Source organism: Cervus canadensis, chromosome 19 (genome assembly GCF_019320065.1).
Source record: "Cervus canadensis isolate Bull #8, Minnesota chromosome 19, ASM1932006v1, whole genome shotgun sequence".
In the NCBI taxonomy this organism is placed as follows: domain Eukaryota; kingdom Metazoa; phylum Chordata; class Mammalia; order Artiodactyla; family Cervidae; genus Cervus; species Cervus canadensis.
The window spans coordinates 41,767,601-41,787,077 of record NC_057404.1 but is presented as its reverse complement, the minus strand read 5'-3'; the positions used below and the strand labels follow the sequence as shown (position 1 = coordinate 41,787,077).

Here is a 19,477-nt window from a genome sequence, read left to right as displayed (position 1 = left end):
GTTTGCTCAAATTCACATCCATTGAGTCAGGGATGCTATCTAACCATCTCATCCCCTGCCACCCCTTTCTCCTTTTGCCTTCAGTCTTTCCCAGCATCAGGGTCTTTTCCAGGGATTCCGCTTTTTACATCAGGTGGCCAAAGTACTGGAGCTTCAGCTTCAGCATCAGTCCTTTCAATGAATATTCAAGGTTGATGGACTGGTTGGATCTCCTTGCAGTCCAGGGAACTCTCAAGAGTCTTCTCCAGCACCACAGTTCAAAAGCATCAATTCTTTCATGCTCAGCTTTATGGTCCAACCCTAACATCCATTCATGACTTCTGGGAAACCAGCTTTGTCGGCAAAGTGATGTCCTTGCTTTTTAACATGCTATCAAGGTTTGTCATAGCTTTCCTTCCAAGGAGCAAGTGTCTTTTAATTATGGCTGCAGTCACCATCCACAGGGATTATTGGGCTCAGGAAAATAAAATCTGTCACTGCTTCCTCTGTTTTCCCCATCTATTTGCCATGAAATGATGGAACTGGATGCCCTGATCTTACGTTTTTGAATGTTGAATTTTAAGCCAGCTTTTTCACTCTCTTCTTTTACCCTCATCAAGAGGCTCTTTAGTTCCTCTTCATTTTCTGCCATTAGAGTGATATCATCTGCATGTCTGAGTTTGTTGATATTTCCCTGGCAATCTTCATTCCAGCTTATGTGTTTATCCAGCCCAGCATTTCTCATGACGGTACTCTACATATAAATTAAATAAACAGGATGACAGTATACAGCGTTGATGTACTTACTCCTTTCCCGATTTTGAACCAGCCCATTGTTCCATGCATGATTCTAACTGTTGCTTCTTGACTCGCATACAGGTTTCTCAGGAGACAGGTAAGGTGGCCTGGTATTTCCATCTCTTTAAGAATTTTCCATAGTTTGTTGTGATCCACACAGTCAAAGGCTTTAGAATAGTCAATGATGCAAAACTGTGTGTTTTTCTGAAATTCCCTTGCTTTCTCTATGATCCAATGTATATTGGCAATTCAATCTTTGTTTCCTCTGCCTTTTCAAAACCCAACTTGTACACCTAGAAGTTCTCGGTTCACATACTGCTGAAGCCTAGCTTGAAGGATTTTGAGCATAACCTTACTAGCATGCAAAATAAGCAAAATTGTCTGCTAGTTTTAACATTCTTTGGCACTGTCCTTTGGGATTGGAATGAAAACTGATCTGTTCCAGTCCTGTGACCACTGCTGAGTTTTCCAAATTTGCTGACATATTGAGTGCAGCACTTTCACAGCATCATGTTTTAGGATTTGAAATAGCTCAGCTGGAATTCTATCACCTCCACTATCTTTGTTTGTAGTAATGCTTCCTAAGGCCCATTTGACTTCACACTCAAGGATGTCTGGCTCTAGGTGAGTAACCATACTATCCTGGTAATCCCAGTCACTAGGACAAATAGATTCAGAGGATTTGATCTGGTAGACAGAGTACCTGAAAAACTATGGACAGAGGTTCATAACATTGTACAGGAGGCAGTGACCAAAACCATCCCAAAGAAAAAGAAATGCAAGAAGGCAAAGTAGTTGTCTGAGGATGCTTTACAAATAGCTGAGGAAAGAAGATAAGCAAAAAAGCAAAGGAGAAAGGGAAAGATTTACCCGACTGAATGTAGAGTTCCAGAGAATAGCAAGGAGAGATAAAAAGGCCATCTTCAATGAACAATGCAAAGAAATAGAGGAAAGCAATAGAATGGGAAAGATTAGAGATCTCTTTAAGAAAATCGGAGGTATCAAGGGAACATTTCATTCATGGATGGGCACAATAAAGAACAGAAACATTAAGAACCTAATAAAAGCAGAAGAGATTAAAAAGAAGTGGCAAGATTGTATTAATAGATGTGCTGAAATCAAAACACTCTTGAATTCCTGGAATACAATCCTTTTTGCCATAGTGATTTTTTTTTAAAAAAAACAGTGCTACACTCACTTTTATTTGGGCTTCCCTAGTAGCTCAGCTGGTAAAGAATCCACCTGCAGTGCAGGAGACCTGGGTTTGATCCCTGGGTTGGGAAGATCCCCTGGAGAAGGACGTGGCAAACTTCTACAGTATTCTTGCCTGGAGAATCCCCATGGACAGAGGAGCCAGGTGGGCTACAGTCCCTGGGGTGGCAGAAAGTCAGACACAACTGAGTGACTAAGCGCAGCACACCTTCCTTTAGAATTTTCATCCGTATGTATAGGTGAGATTGGCCTTTTTTTTGGCCTTCTGTTTCTTTACCAAGTTTTTATATTAATATTATACTAGCTGTATGCATTGGAGAAGGAAACGGCAGCCCACTCCAGTGTTCTTGCCTAGACAATCCTGTGGACAGAAGAGCCTGGTGGGCTGCTGTCTGTGGGGTCGCACAGAGTCGGACACGACTGAAGCGACTCAGCAGCAGCAGCAGCTGTATGAAGTGAGTTGGAGAGTTTTTCCTTTTTGAAGAAATTTGGGATACTTTAAATCACATGAAAATCATCTCCTTTGCAACCCTAGAACTTTTAAAATTAGGATTTAAAAAATCGCTTATTTCATTCGTATCTGAAAATTGGTCTATTAACATGTAAAATTTTATCTTGGGTCGCTTTTGATCTTTTATGTTTTCATAGGAAATTATCCATTTCCTCTAGATTTTCCAGTGTGTTGCTACACAGCTGCATGCAAAATTTTAAAGTGAATGTACTTCTACGTTCATCTTATTTCACTTCATGGCAGCAGCGTCTTGATGAAGACACTGTACTTCTGTCTTAAATTTATTGAAGGGATGTTAATGATTCTTATCTTTATTGTGACTAATGCAGAGGAATTTATGATGGATACTAATGGAAAATTACAGGAAATTTGAGAATTTAGTGAATGTTGATGTTTTTATTTTCAATTACAAGGTTCATCTCTCTAATTATGCAATTTACTACTCTTTTCCCATTTCTAAATTATTTTGGAAAATTACAGCTTTATAATAGACACCAGTAACTTGTAAATATTGTGGCTGATTTATTTGACAACAGTGTTTTAAGAGAAGAGAGTCACAGAATATACTTTTTGTAAGCAAGAACCAAGGATTCAAACCAAAGGAAACTTAGAAAGCGATGTCCTCTCTAACTGACAGAATAATGCCTCTCTGAACAGATTTTCAGGGGCCTTCAAGATCATAAATGGAATTCCCTGGAGGTCCAGTGGTTATGACTCTGTACTTCCACTGTGGGGGTCATGGGTTCAATCCCTGATCAGGGAACTAAGATCCTGTATGCCACAAGGCCAAAAAAAAAAAAAACAAAACCAAACCAAATACACACACCCACATATATATATATACACACACATATTATTAAATAGAAATATATATTGTACATATATAAATATATATATATAAACCTAGAAGAAAATTGTACAACACTATTGCTAGTAAGTAATATGAATGGTCTACTTTTTATATAAAACTGCTTGCTTCAGCATAACCTCCAAACAAATTGGATTTCTGCGAAAGATAATGGATGCCTCTCTGAACATGATACCATGAGCTTCCAGTAAAAAGTTGCTGTAACAACTAAATGATAACTTCAGATGATGCAGCATAGCTAAAACACAGCAACGACCCTGAGAGTCTTCTGCAGTCCTATCTCTGGTGCAAAGGGACTGCGTGGTCAGCAAGGCAGACGGCAGTCACAGAACTGCAGCTGAATGACTTTAAACATGACTTATCCTCTCTAAGGTGGAGGAGGTCATCTAACTTGATTTATGTGGTTTAAATTACTGTTCCTTTAGATTTTCTCATATTTTAGCAAATTAAATTATGTAGTGAATAAATCATTAAACCTGAAAAATGTTTCAACTGAATGAAAAACTGCCTATGAGAAAGCCTCCAAATATCAAGGAATGAGTCAAGGTATTTTCTGCATAAACTTTCCATCTGGATACCACTTTAAGCACTCAGCTTTTAACCATATGAAGTGGAAATCGGTATCACCAAACAAAACACAAATCCTACCTTCTTACATACCTTAAACTACTTCAGTTCAGTTCAGTCACTGAGTCATGTCCAACTCTTTGCAACCCCTGAACCCGAAGCATGCCAGGCCTCCCTGTCCATCACCAACTCCCGGAGTTTACTCAAACTCATGCCCATCGAGTCGGTGATGCCACCCAGCCATCTCATCCTCTGTTGTCCCCCTCTCCTCCTGCCCTCAATCTTTCCCAGCATCATGGTTTTTTCAAACGAGTCAGCTCTTCGCATCAGGTGGCCAAAGTATTGGAGTTTCATCTTCAACATCAGTCTTTCCAATGAACACCCAGGACTGATCTCCTTTAGGATAGACTGGTTGGATCTCCTTGCAGTCCAACGGACTCTCAAGAGTCTTCTCCAACACCACAGTTCATCAATTCTTCTGTGCTCAGCTTTCTTTCTAGTCCAACTCTCACATCCATCCATGACCACTGAAAAACCATAGCCTTGACTAGATGGACCTTTGTTGGCAAAATAATCTCTCTGCTTTTTAATATGCTGTCTAGGTTGGTCATAACTTTCCTTCCAAGGAGTAAGCATCTTTTAATTTCATGTCTGCAATCACCATCTGCAGTGATTTTGGAGCCCAGAAAAATAAAGTCAGCCACTGTTTCCACTGTTTCCCCAGTTGCCAACATCTGCTGAATCATTGAAAAAGCAAGAGTTCCAGAAAAACATCTATTTCTGCTTTATCGACTATGCCAAAGCCTTTGACTGTGTGGATCACAATAAACCGTGGAAAATTCTGAAGGAGATGGGAATACCAGACCACCTGACCTGCCTCTTGAGAAATCTGTATGCAGGTCAGGAAGCAAGTTAGAACTGGACATGGAACAACAGACTAGTTCCAAATAGGAAAAGGAGTACGTCAAGGGTGTATATTGTCACCCTGCTTATTTAACTTATATGCAGAGTACATCATGAGAAATGCTGGTCTGGAAGAAGCACAAGCTGGACTCAAGATTGCAACAAGAAATATCAATAATCTCAGATACGCAGATGACACCACCATCTTGATGCAAATTCATCATTAAACATCACTTGCATAATTGAACTACAGTGATGCTCTTAGGCACTGTGCTGTGGAGGACTCTACTTTAAATTTTCTCAAGTTGCTAGACTTTTACTGTTCACATTAAATTTATTTTTTGCTTCCCTCCCCTGCTGTCAGCTGTCACATTTTATTATTTACCTGCCTCTAGAAGGACCCTGTCAATACTTGTGATTTGTTCAGGAGCAGAAATCAGGTAAACTTGTTAGATTAGGGGTGAAGTAATAACAAGCAGGGGCTTCCCAGGTGGCACTAGTGGTAAGGAACCTGCCTGCCAGCTGGGGAAATGTGAGTTCGATCCCTGGATCCAGAAGATCCCCTGGAGGAGGGCATGGCAACCCACTCCAGTATTCTTGCCAGGAGGATCCCATGGACAGAGGAGCCTGGTGGGCTACAGTCCATGGAGCTGCAAAGAGTCAGACACGACTGAGTGACTTAGGACAGCACAAGAACAAGCAGACACTGAAGATACGGATCTCCGAGCACTTCTAAACAAAGTCTGTAAGCCTTTAGTAAGAGCTCTCCTGGTCTTCTCAGGATTGGTGATGCTCCACAACTGAATTCTAAGCAAGTAAAGGCAGTTAGATGTTTCTAGTAAGTAGTAAATAATATGTCTATCATAATTTAAGAACCCTGTTTTAAAAAAATAAAATTCTCTTTGCAAGGTAATAGCACGTTTCTAATGCAAGACTGTAGGATTACAGTAAGGAAGACAGAACTATATAGATCAGCAGCTGGCTTAATTAGCTTGCCATAAAGTTATTAACAAATTAGGTTACAAAATACAAAAGCAATTTAATGAATCATCATATGAAACATTGAACTCAAAACTGAATTGTAATGTGCTTTTCATAATGTAACTTGCTTAATTACTCATAAGAATGAATCATTAATACCTCAAGTCCTGCTCAACAGTTTTGGATACTTATTTATGTAATGGTGGTGCTCATGTCTGAGTAAGGCAATGACTGACTAGCTCCCTGGGTGAGGAGCAGCAGTCCTCAAAATGATTATAATGTGACAGTAACAATAAGGCTGTTTCTAGAATGTCCTGGGAAACCAAGATATGTATTTCAAGAGCTAAAGTATCCTCTGTTGTTATCAATTTACATGCAATTAGATTTCAATTAGATTCCAATTTTTTAAGACAGACATGATAGAATTCTGTGAACTTACAAGAGGAAGTGAGAGCAACTGGTAACACTGCATATGTAAAGAAGTAATTAAAGTAACAGCTTGATACCAGCCCGGGGCTTCTGAAGAAGCTGCACATGTGGGAAAATATTTGGTTGCAAATGTAGGGAGAAAAAAACAATACTCAAGAGTATTACCTTCTTTTTTTTTTTCCTTCTCCGCATTTTCAGTTGTTAAAATTGGTTAAAGAAAGAAATGGCCTAGAAAAGAAATGACCATTACTTTCTTTAACCAATTTAAAATTTTAACCAATTTTAACAACTGAAAATGTGGGGAGGAAAAAAGTCTTATTTGGAGTGTAACCTTCTTATTTTTGGAGTATTAGAATTACCTTTTATAAGATGAAAAAAGTTTTCAATTTTTTTAAATGTTCCTACTTAACAATTTTAACATTGGTAGTTTCATTTTAGTCTCCACATTTGGAGAAAATTTTACGTTCTCTTATAAGATCTAAGAATGGCAACTACTGGAACATGTACAAAACCATGCTGCTCTCATCTGGAGAGAACACTTTTCAAGAAAAGCATTATGGACCAGGCTATGCAAAGTCTTGGTGAGGAGCGTTTTCCGCAAGTCTTGTGATCAACTGTGGAAAAATAACTGGTTACTCTGACAGCTGAAACCTCAGAAGGTGTTGAAGAAAAAGTTCTTAGGGAAAAAAATACCAAAAGTGAGAACAATGTTGTTCTTCCTACTCACAGCAAAAGAGCGAGCAACAATTTTGTACATACACCTTGGAAAACTTCTCAAAACCATACCTACATTTCTAACCCTAACTTAAAAATTCCTGCTGTTATTCACGAGAAACTCAAGATCACCTAAATCGATAGAAGCTTTAATAATTACATGCAATAAACTATTCACAAAAAATCCAGGTACTATGCTTAGTGCAGTGTCTGTTACCCAAGTGCACAGTAACTACTAGCTTTGATGATTATTAGAATTAAGTATGCCTGCCTCCTGAACCATCTTCATATATAAAGAAAGCACAGTGAACTGACAGATAGCTATTAATATAAGAACTGTCATATAAAATTAAATTAACTCAGGCTAAAAAACTACGAAAGTTTTAAAGATCCTCCAATAAGTTTATTTTGCAAACCTTTTGTATTTTGTTTACTGGTTTACACTGTAATAAAGAGAAAAATGTTTATACAGATACAATTTTGAACACTGAACTATTATCACATTAATATAAATTCAGATTTTTTTAAACTATTTATTTCATATTGGAGTTCAGCCAATTAACAAACAATGTTGTGATAATTTCAGGTGAACAGCAAAGGGACCCGGTTGTACCAAATTTACTTTATTTTTAATTATTTTTAATTGACCTACAAATTGCAGCAGCTCATGAGTTTAGCTCTAAGTATTCTTGCCATCCTACCCCACTTTGTCACGGAGTCAGATGGCTCTGAGATACACAAACACAACACATGTAAACAGATACAAACAAACCTTTTATAAACAAGTCTTTTATAATGTAAATAATTGTTCCTTGTTGAAACTTTTTATACCCAGTTCCTGTTTTTTCTGAAATTCGGATATTCACATTTACAGAGAACAATATTTAAAAAGCAAAGAGTATTTCTCTTTGAAAACTCAAGCAATTCTGACAGCAATATTTTTCTCACTGACCTAAAAAGAATGAAATATGGAAAGGGGAAAAAGAAATCACTGCAAATGATCAAAACATAAGGGTACTAAAAATATATATATTTAATAGGGGAGGGAGATATTTTTAAAGTATAGATTCTGTTGAAAATATTGATGTTCAGTGATGTTTGAACAGTGATGTTTGCACTCATTGCCAAAACTTTCTCAATTAATTAAAATTAAAAATGTTGATTTTTTTTGTAGGAAGATACATTAATTCTTTGAAGTCAGAATGAAAGAACTGTCATTTAATTTCTATATAAAGACTGCTTGAATATACAAAGTATCAAATATAAACAGTAGTGTAAAAAGAAAATAAATTGGCAGAAATAATTATTCAACCAGGAGCAATAATTAAGACCACCATTTGAAAGATCTTCTATAAACAAAGAATGCAAAAATATTGTTATAACTTTTTACAGCAAAGAATTGAATTCCATCCTAATTCATTACTATTATACTTCTTTCTTCTTCAGTATTAGTGGACCCACATTATCTCCTGTCAATTCATTGTGTTTATTATGTGAACCATCACAGGCAGGAAACTAGAAAGGAAAAAATTGCAAATGTTATTTTTTAAATGAGTCAGTAAGTAGAAATACATTTGACATGCTCTTATAAAGAAAGTCCATTACTTTGGGAGAAAAAAAGCACATTAGATAGCTTTTCTGAGCAACAGATATATTCTATAGCTAACTACCTTCCAATACTATGGCAAACCTAACATTTAAATATTTCATTAGTTGGCAGATTTTAAAACCTTTGGATGATTCCATACAAGTCAATATGATAATCTTAAAAGGGGATCAAAATAAGCTCCTATTTTGTATAGAGCTCTAATTCTGAACTCACCTTTTCAATTATTCTAAATTTTTTAAGGATGTAATTTAAATTCAAATTAAATTCTTTTATGTTTTCTCACTATAAAACTCATGCACACTATAATACTTTAAAAAACATTTTAAAATATATTTTTAAAAACTTACTCATAAGTAATAATTAACAATTTGGTATCTTTTTTCTCTATTTACTATGTGCAATCTTGTATTATATCATACTTTAATCATTCCTCTATTATCAGATATCTAGATTGTTTCTAAGGTTATTATAAATGATGCTATGATGAACATTATTGTACTTAAAGTCTCAAATAGCCTATGACCAAAGTAGCAGAAGAAAACACACTTCATCAACTACTTACAATGTATCATTCCAAACTCCTCCTCCTCGTCTATTTATTTGTTCTTAATTGAAATATAATTGATTTACAAATTGTCTTAAATACTGCTGTTTAGCAAAGTGATTCAGTTACACACATATATACATTCTTTTTTAAAAAATATTCTTTTCCATTATGGTTTATCATAGGATACTGAATAGTTTTCTATGCTGTACAGTAGGACCTTGTTGTTTATCCATTCTATATATAAAATCTTACATCTGCTAACCCCAACCTCCCACTCCACCCTTCCCCAACCCCCACCCCACTTGCAATCACCAGTCTGTTCTCTGCCTTGATTCTGTTTCTGTTTCATAAGTAGGTTCATCTGTGTCTTATTCTAGATTCCATATATGATATTATATGGTATTTTTCTGTCTGACTTAACTTATATCATATGATAATCTAGTTGCATCTGCCAAATTCCTTTTTAATTTCCATAGTCAAAATCATCCATAATTACAGCTGCCATTCACTAGCTCATGCTACATAGGAGGCACAGTACTATACGTACATCATCTCACTAAATCCTCAAAAATTTCTGTGATATTTATCAGATTAAAAAAAACTGACAGAGATTAAGGATTAAGTAATTTGCTCAATTAAGTTTCCGTGCTGCTCTAACTTTTCTAATGTATGAAGTATATTGATCAGAAGAGGCAAACTTTAATTTAGAACAGGCTTTCAGTGCTGAATACTATGGAAAAGTCTCTCATCTCACAGAACCTCAAAACTGGGGATTTAAGAAGCAAAACCATGTTAACTGCACAAAATTTTAGTGTATGTGTAAATGGACATCTTACCGTCTTAGAACGCCAACACCTACAATAAGCTGCTTTAGTGAGGCACAGATCTTCGATGTTTATTTCATTCACCACTTTGGGATTTTCCTTTTGTATTTTAAGATTAATCAAGCTATCCTTCTGTTGCTTTTTCTTCGGGAGGAATGGACGAAGAGCAAGGTAGCCAAGTAGTGCAAGTACACCAAGGAAAGGCAATAACCGAAGCCATTCTGAAACTAAAAATACAGATTTGTTAAGAGTCTGAAAAAGGACTCAAATAGGGATGGACTGGGAGTTTGGGGCTGACATGTACAGACTGCTATGTTTAAAACAGATGACCAACAAGGACCTACTGTAAATACATTTTTACGAAAATTTTTAAAAGAACTTAAATAGCATGTCTCACCCTTCAGCTTATTCTTTACTTCTCACTTTAATTTCTTAACTTATCTGTAAAACTGTGAATAAATATCAAGGAACCAATACCTAGGACCACTTTATTTTATTTGTGGGCTACCTTGAGACTTTTGAAACTGGAAAACAAAGTTTTCAGAAATAAATCCTCTATCCAATACCCTATCTCATTATCCTAAGTATATCTGTGTTTAGTTTTATTTCAGGAATTACGATCACCATGATTATAAATAAAACTCAATTTTATATGTTTAGAAAACATTTCCACCATATCTAAAATCATACAACAGAATTTCCTGTAAACTATTTACCATTGATTTGTAATTTCAGACAGAATATGTCTTCAATGCTTTAATTTACATTTCTGGTAAGGCGTAGTGTGATTCCTATAGAAAAACCTAAATGTTGTGTAAAAGCTATTTTAAAGAGCTAGGTGAAATTTTCACATACTAAATAATCTCATTATTAGATACATCTTACTTCATAAGTATTCATTAAAGCCTTTTGTAGTACTCAGCACTGTTTTGGGGGATACGGAATATAAGTGACATAAATGAAATGTTCCCTATGTCTGCAGAGAGAAACACACCAAGGAGCCAAAATAAATATTTATATTTCAGCATGCATTTATCAAATGTTGGCTAGTATGCTGCCTCTGCTGGGTTCCATAGGGAATCCCTTCTGACCTTAAGAGTTATCACTTGTCATCATTCACTGAGTGCTAACCTGACACATTGCTAATAAGCACTACAGCTTAATGGAGAAAAAGAAAAATTGAAGGTCATATGCTAAGGTGTGCTAATAAATGTTAATAATAAATGAACAGATTATGCTAAGAGTGCGACTGTAATACCTCAGTTATTAAACATTGTGTTAAACAACTCAGTTTAGTAGGCACATTATTTCCATTTTTCATGTGGGTAAACTGGAGCTTAAGCAGGTCTAGCCCAGGACAGTAAGTACAAAGCCTGTTCTCAGTCACTATGAATGAAATTCAACAGAGCCAAAATTTTATCTCTTCTTCTCTCAGTAAAACTACTTTCCAAAGATAACTGTTCTTACTATTCAACGATTAAAAGGCTGGCTTAATACTAACTCTTCCAGAACGAAGCTATTTTTGAAAAAACACCATCCAAAGGTTTGTTATGAGCTCTAGATGACACAACCTATTTACATATGTGCATCACCTATAAGAGTGCGTGGCACAGAGAAGATAAACAGTGAATGGTAGTTTTTATTAAGATTATGAAGATTGGAAGCAGCTCCTCTGAAAAACATTTTGCCGACTCAACCTGACAATACTACATGGCAGAAATCTTTGGGGATATGATCTTTCAGTCACCAGAATGAAATTCTGTAAGGGTAAGATCTTGCCAGTCAGGCTGATCTGTGCTAGTCTCTTAACAAAAGTGGAGACACTCCACAGAAACGCTCTGAATGAATTAACATTCTGAAAATGACAAAGAACCGTTTCTTGGGGTGAAGGGTCTATCTATAGATCTTTGCTGTCCAAGATAGTAACCACTAGCCACACTGTTTTGTTTGGACCCAGGATTTTGTTATAATCAGATATGGTAAGATGACAGACATGTAGACAACTGCCTTGAAAGAAAAGTTTACTTACAATTCACAAGAGGGAACACAACAGGCCACCCATGACCACATAGGTAAGTATGAGGCTTGGTCAGGAGCAAGGTGAGAGGAAAGGGCCCAAGCCTTTATTGTGGTTTACAGAAAAGGCAAGGTAAGGCACAGTAAACAGTTTAGTATTGGCTAGCCTGAATAATTTCAGTGGGCTTTGGGCTATAGAGCTGGTCCCTAATTGTCTCATATCTGGCCTTGGGTGATTTAGGGCAGGGTAAATACTGCTTGGTAAGCGAGGGTTAGATAAAGGTGTTTGGAGTGTAGGCTTTGGATTGGTTGGTTTGCATGTGAAAAATTTGCTCACAAGCAAGTAGTTTACTATCTCTTGGCATCAGCTAGTCCAGGGAGGGAGCAAACCTCCCTGGCCAGCAAGGTCCCCAAGATGTCCAATTATCATAAAATATAGGACACAAAAAGCATGATTAATACGTGTGGCTATTTAAACAAAGTTAAGCAGAATTCAAAACTTAGTTTCTAAGACACAGTAGTCGCATTTTAATGGCTCCAGAGCTATTATGTGTGGCTAGTGGCTACTATTGTTTGACCGCACAGGAAACATTTCCGTCATCACAAAAAGGCTTTTGGATGGTGCTGCTGTAAGCCAAGTTTCCACAAAGCACCAGGTCTATGACATGGGAAGGCTACTCTGACAGTTTCAACACCCACAAATAGCCCATCCCTCTTGTACTTAGAGCCAGCCAAAGCTACTGATTACCTAGTGGCAGGTTTCCTGTGTCCTCTGCATAAGGAATTCCTTCTGTCTGCCATGCCTTTCTACTTGTGGTTGACCTGACTCATTTATATGGACCCTTGAAAACCAGGATCAAATACTGCCTTTCCAGAAGTCTTTCTCAATTTCACAAAGCAAATTAATCGCTCCTTCCTCTGCTTTCAAGCCTCTTTTCCTCAGTTTCTTCTATCATACTACTGTTCTCTGTTTACAAAGTTGATTCCGCCATAATCCTATAGGAAAAGGAGCTCCACTTCCTGGCACAAAGTAGAACCTCATAAATGTTTTGAGTGACTTAACGAATGAATGAATTTAAGTGACTTAATGAATGAATGAATGACATTTAGAGTGTAAATGTCAGTCCCTTTCTCACTCACATAATACTGTAATTATTTATTTACACTTATCTTCCAGGTCAGGCAATAAATGTCTTAGATTGTTATTGGCCCCAACATCCAGTACAGTATCTTGAACCAGTACATATTCAATAAATGTTTTTGAATGTAGTATAACACTAAGTATTATTATGTATACTACAAAACTTCAAAGTCTCAAGAGGTTGAGTAAATCAAAGTCAAAAAGTTAAGAGAATGAACATGTAAAGATGATAACCTTAACTTAGATTCTTAAGTTTAACATTCCCTATATTAACCTACAAATCTCAGGGAATAAACAGAATGCTGTTTTAAAATTTACTTCAGAAAATGTTGCTCTTTCAACACTTAATTCCTCGGTAAAACACTGTAGTAATACAGTGATGAAAAGTACCATTATTTCCTACAACAAAATAATTTATACAACAGTCTTATGTGGGAAAATTTACTTTTAAAGATGACAAACTTCAATTTAAGTACAGGAAAGATTATAAAGGAAAATAACAGCCTATAAAGCTCAATTAAATCATATAAATTATATTTGTTAGAGCTGATTTTTGGCAAATATAAAATACAGAATAAACAAGAAATTTTTTTAAAAAATTTAAGATTGGCTATTTCTTATGAACCTGTTTGATGTATATTGAGCTACGGCAGATATATTAGGTATTATAAAGGGAAATCTACTACCTACTAATTGTTAGGTTTAATGTGTACTTTGTACAGTACATTCTAAAATTGTTTAAGGATTATCAGAAATAGCACTTAATTTATAAAATCTGAAAATTTTAAAAAGTATAAAAAATAAAATAACTTGTAATCCCACCAGTCAAGAGCTGGTAACACTGTTGCATTTCTATTTTGCTCTGTTTTTTCTTCCTTTTCAAAAGGTTGCATATAATGATCCCATAAAAATAACACTGGTAACTTGATTGTTGATAATTTCATAAATATTTTCTAAAGTATCAATATGGGTAAAACATAGAAATGACTTCACTTCTGAACTATAGAAAGATGAAAGTAAAATATTTTTAATGGATGGCTTTACTATTACCACTTAAAGACTATTTAGGACCAAACGGCCAATAAAATGAAATTAATAATCAATTAAAAAAATCTTTTTCCACTCACTACTATAAATAGAACAGTGTCCCAATATCTAGAACATTGCCTGTCCCATAGTACATGCTCAACAAATACTTGATGACACGAGGAATTCTAAATTGCAGAGTGGTTACATGGAAGAAAATGTTTTAAATGACATCAAAATTGTTCTCCATAAAAGCTTTTTAATTACACTGACTTTTAAATTTAGTTGGTCTACCTCAGAAGAGGGGAAAAAACTTTTACAACTTACAGTAACTATGTAAATATTTTCCCAAATTCTCAAAAATAAGTTTTCTGAAATAAAATAATTTTTTAAAAATAAACTTTATTATTTACATGTTAATAAAGGCAACTCTTTAGCTTGAACTTAATCATTTATTACACTTTCCTATTAAGAAAATTCATCTTCTGTTCCATTTCTTTAAAAAAAAAAATGAGGTAAATTTACATACAATGAAACAAACAGATCTCAGGTGTTTAGCTCTGGGCTGTGTCAAGTAAAGACTGTTGTAGCCTCCACTGAGGGCCTTCCCAAGTGGCACTCGTGGTAAAGAACCCGGCTGCCAATGCAGGAAACACAAGCATTTGATCCCAACTAGTTGCTTCAGTCATATCCAACTCTTTGGGACTTTATGGACTGTAGCTTGCCAGGCTCCTCTGTCCATGGGATTCTCCAGGCAAGAATACTAGAGTGGGTTTGGGCTTCTGGGGTAACTTGGCTGGTAAAGACTCCGCCTCCAATGCAGGAGACCCCAGTTCAATTTCTGCGTTGGGAAGTTCCTGTGGAGAAGGGATAGGCTACCCACTCTACTCAAGTTTTCTTGGGCTTCCCTGATGGCTCAGACAGTAAAGAATTCACCCACAATGAGGGAGACCTGGGTTCGATCCCTGGGTCGGGAAGATCCCCTGGAGGAGGAAATGGCAACCCACTCCAGTATTCTTGCCTGAAGAATCCCCATGGATAGAGGAGCCTGGCAGGCTACAGTCCATGGGGTCACAAAGAGTCAGACACAACTGAGTGACTAAGAACAGCACACAGCCCCCTTCCAGTCTATCTCCCCACCACTGATTCCTATAGACAAAGGCTTTTTATAAAATTTTTGAGATTCATGGAGAATCCCAGGGACGGGGGAGCCTGGTGGGCTGCCGTCCATGGGGTTGCACAGAGTCGGACACGACTGAAGCGACTTAGCAGCAGCAGGAGATCAGTAAATCATTCTTTTTTATTACTAATCAGTACTCCATTCCATGAATATACCATAATTTGTTTATCCACTCTCCTGATGGTAGGTACCTGGGCTGCTTCCAATTTGGGATTATTATGAATAAGGCTGCTATGAACATGCTTGTATAAGTCTTTCTGTGGATATATGTTTTCAATTCTGTTCCACTCCTTAAATTCTTTGCTCAAAATTGGTCCTTTCTAGAGCTAATCCTCTTGAAAGTGTCAGCTTTGACATGTTTGTGTTACTCTGGGAAAAATATTACAGTCTAAGGATTCATTGCTTTAAGAGTAAAACCATTACATTTCAAAGAAACTACCTTTTTAAGTGGGGAAGAACTACTATATTCAAAGTTTCACAACTAGCTTTTAAGTCTAGAAGTAAACTTTTCTGACTTTTGAATGGGAAGCTTTTTGTTATTCTATTTTAAAAGGTTGTATGACACGGAAAGCTTTTTTAAAGGTTAATATATTTGAATACAATATACTTTCAAAGGGGGAATTATACTAATTTACCTTAAAAGCCTCACTCTTAACAATGTAACCTAAACAAAGACAGGTTTTTGACAAAGTTGTTTTTGACAGGTAAGGGCTGTCTATAAATACTGTACAGTAATTAAGGATCTCCAAGTGTTCACTAAGAATGCAGAGTCATCATGAGAGAGTCAATTGCTTTAAAACACCAATGGATCTAAATAGGGAAGGAAAAACAGGCAACAATAATGTGAACTGTAACATTTTTTTTTGTTCTAATTATCATAGAGAATAAATGAAAATATTTTTGATCTGGTAGACATTTTAAACAATTTATTTTGAAAAGTTATCTACCAGGTTTTTATTTCAACAAAAAAAGGTCTAAGATGGATCCTAAAAGTAGTTCCTTCAAGACATCCAAATGTCATTAACGATTACAATCTAATCAAGAGAGGCAGTTCAGAGAGGAAATTTGAAGTTTTTCTTCCATAGTGCTCCAAAATAGATTCTGCAGCTGTTATATTATCATTGTCCAGTGCAAAGCAGACTGTCTCATTTTTTGTAAAGTAATTATTACAAACATCATTTCCTAAACAAATGGCTATTACAATGAGAACTAAAACGCAGACACACTAATGCGACAGGTTAAATATGCACTATAAAGATATTTATCAGAGTTGTCATTATTTCTGAGAATCATTCTTCACATTAAGTATTTAAGAGCGTCACAGAAGAAACTACTATATTTTATTTATTCAAGAGGGAAAAGGTTTAGGTTGAGCTTCCTTAATGCCTTAATAGGAATTAAATATTTGTGGACAGAATTTCTTGAGAGGGAAAAACAAAAGTTTGAAAGTCTTCTAGTCATTAAGTCAAATATCATACCTTCCAGTCTCCTTCAACTACACTCTATTAACGGAAAACTTTACTATAAAACCAGCCACAATCAGAATCAACACACATAATTAAGGTTAAACTGGGTTCACCCTGGTGGCTCAGGGTAAAGAATCTACCTGCAATGCAGGAGCCGCAGGAGACCTGCGTTTGATTCCTGGGTTGGAAAGATCCCCTGGAGAAGGAAATGGCAACCCACTCTTGCCTGGAGAATCCCATGGACAGAGAAGCCTGGCAGGCTACAGTCCAAAGGGTGGCAAAGAGTTGACTTAGCATGCACAGGTTGGCATGGGAGTAAGGGGATTTTTTTTCTTTCTTGACTGCTAAAACCTCATCAGTTAATTTATGCAAATTATTAAGAAAGTAAGTTGGCAACTGGGAACAAATGTCACAAAATGATTGTATCCTTTTGACATATTGCCATTTACTGAATACATTTAAAGGTGTACTTTAAAGAAAGAAAAAAATAATTGGTATGGGGCTACTTACCCACTGAACATTATGAAAATATACATATTAAAAACATTCAAAACTTCCAGCTGCAGGGGAATGGTTAGGCCTACTGTGATGTAAAAAAATAAGGGGAGAAAAAGTAAAAATTTTACATAATTGCTGTAATCCATCAGAATAAACTAGTAAATTCAAAAGAGGACTAAGATGGTTACAAACACTAGATCTGAAAGCTTTTTCATCTTATATCACTTTATGTTGCTCCTTATGTGTAGATTTCTTTTAGTGTTTATTACTGTTACCACTCTTTCTGTTCAATTACATGCTTTCTGTCAAACCTTTTAACACCTAAAAATGTTAAATTTTCACAATCCATTTGTCAACAAAGCAAATGTCCGTGATTATTATTTAAAGAATCTCTAGATTTAGAAGTAGATTTAGATCTAGTTTACCATATCTTACCTATCCACCACCAGACACTGCCTGTTGTTTTTATAAATCTCTGAGAAGGGATAGCTCTCAAAGCACCCTGTTAAGGTAAAGTATTCTCTAATTTAAAAAATAATAATAATAAATAATTCCTTTAACATGCAACTAAAATCCAGGTTCAAGTAACTATCACTAACTTGGCCCTAGTTGTCTTCTGATCTACCTAAAGTACATCTTATTTTTCTTCTTCCTGTCAGCCTTCCAAATACTGCATTTTAAGTCAGCTACCATAGATCTCTAAACTGCTCCAGAAACAGCCCTATTTACCTCAAAATTATCTTAATTCATGCTTACATTCCCTGGTAATCAGTCAGAACATATGAGTTCAATGTTAGCTTTATCAATAACCGGCTTCCCCACCCTCCTCCCCCGCCATCCCCACCCTCCTCCCCCGCCATCATCCTAATCAGTCCCCGAGTCTGGTTTACCCATATCTCATTTGCATTGTAAAGCTCAGAACCCAACAAAATCTTCCAACTTTTGGCTGCATTCTGGAAATGTTCATCTTTTAGATATGAAATCCCGCGCTATGGGTTCTATTTTGTAAATTAGTTAAGTCGCTCAGTCGTGTCCGACTCTTTGCCACCCCGTGGACTGTAGCCCACCAGGTTCCTCTGTCCATGGGATTCTCCAGGCAAGAATACTGGAGTGGGTTGCCATTTCCTTCTCCAGGGGATCTTCCCGACCCTGGGATCGAACCCACGTCTCCCGCATTGCGGGCAGACGCTTTAACCTCTGAGCCACCAGGGAAGCCCTCTATTTTGCAAAGGAGGGGACTTAAGTGCAAATGTTACATGTCACCAGTAAATTTCACTTTCTAATTTTTTGTCTGTCATACTAGCAAAAGTATCTTTCCTCCAACTCGAGTAAACTAAATTGCTTCCAGGCCCGTAGTTACGGTGATGGCCCCAAATGACCTCGTGACAGGTTGACTCTCCCCTATGGAACTGGAATTTTCTAATTTTGTTAGTAAATAAAACCACCACATACATATCATGTGTATGTGTGTTTCTCTCTCACAGTCACACCCACACTATGTGGGGCAAACTCAGCCAAGAGCTGGGATGGCCTGATACACAGAGGCTTTGAGCCTTGGATAACGACGGCTTTTCCTGCCTTAAAATAAACAAGGAGCATTGCAGGGAGCGACGGAGATGAAAAAAATGGGCCTATTCCCAACTCAGCACCTTCTCTGCAAAAACCCGGTCTCTCAATACGGAAAGACACTGCAGACAGACACGAGGAGAAGCACAGGCGGCCGCTAAGTCCCAAGATGTGGCCTCACAGACACTCCGAGGATGCAGTGAGAGTGGGGGCGGTGGTGCCCTGCTCAGACCTGTCCGACTCCTTGCGAAACCACGGACTGTAGCTCACCAGGCTCCTCGGTCCACCGGACTCTCCAGGCTAGAAAGCCGGAGTGGGATCCCAGGTCACGCGCCACCCGCCAGGCTCCGCCCCGCCCCTCGGCCGCAGGACTTTTAGATGCCCGCCCCCACCCTCCGCCTGGGGAAGCTTGCAAGGATGGGGACTGGCTGAAGGCTAGGATTACCTGTGAGTCGGGCGAACCCGGTAATACTCTCGGGCACTGGAAGCCGCTTCAGATACGCGGGGAGCTGCACCTTTACGATGCGGGCCACGCTCTCCAGCACCATCCTGGCCAGCGGCGTCCGCTCCTCGCCCGACTCGCGCGGCTCTCCGGCGGAGCTGCTGCGCCTGCGCCGAGAGCGGAAGCGGCCGACCGGCGCT

The 19,477-nt window shown here is 37.4% G+C and overlaps 1 protein-coding gene across 1 annotated transcript; it reads right to left on the bottom strand.

Moving 5' to 3' along the window:
* Positions 1-7,343: 7,343 nt before the first annotated feature.
* Positions 7,344-19,415, bottom strand: CISD2 (CDGSH iron sulfur domain 2). The gene is made up of 3 exons (XM_043438197.1): positions 19,281-19,415; positions 9,955-10,169; positions 7,344-8,477 (listed from the first exon to the last, which is right to left on the bottom strand). The coding sequence occupies exons 1-3, from the start codon at positions 19,381-19,383 to the stop codon at positions 8,388-8,390; spliced, it is 408 nt and encodes a 135-aa protein (XP_043294132.1). The 5' UTR covers positions 19,384-19,415; the 3' UTR covers positions 7,344-8,387.
* Between the last annotated feature and the right edge of the window lie 62 nt (positions 19,416-19,477).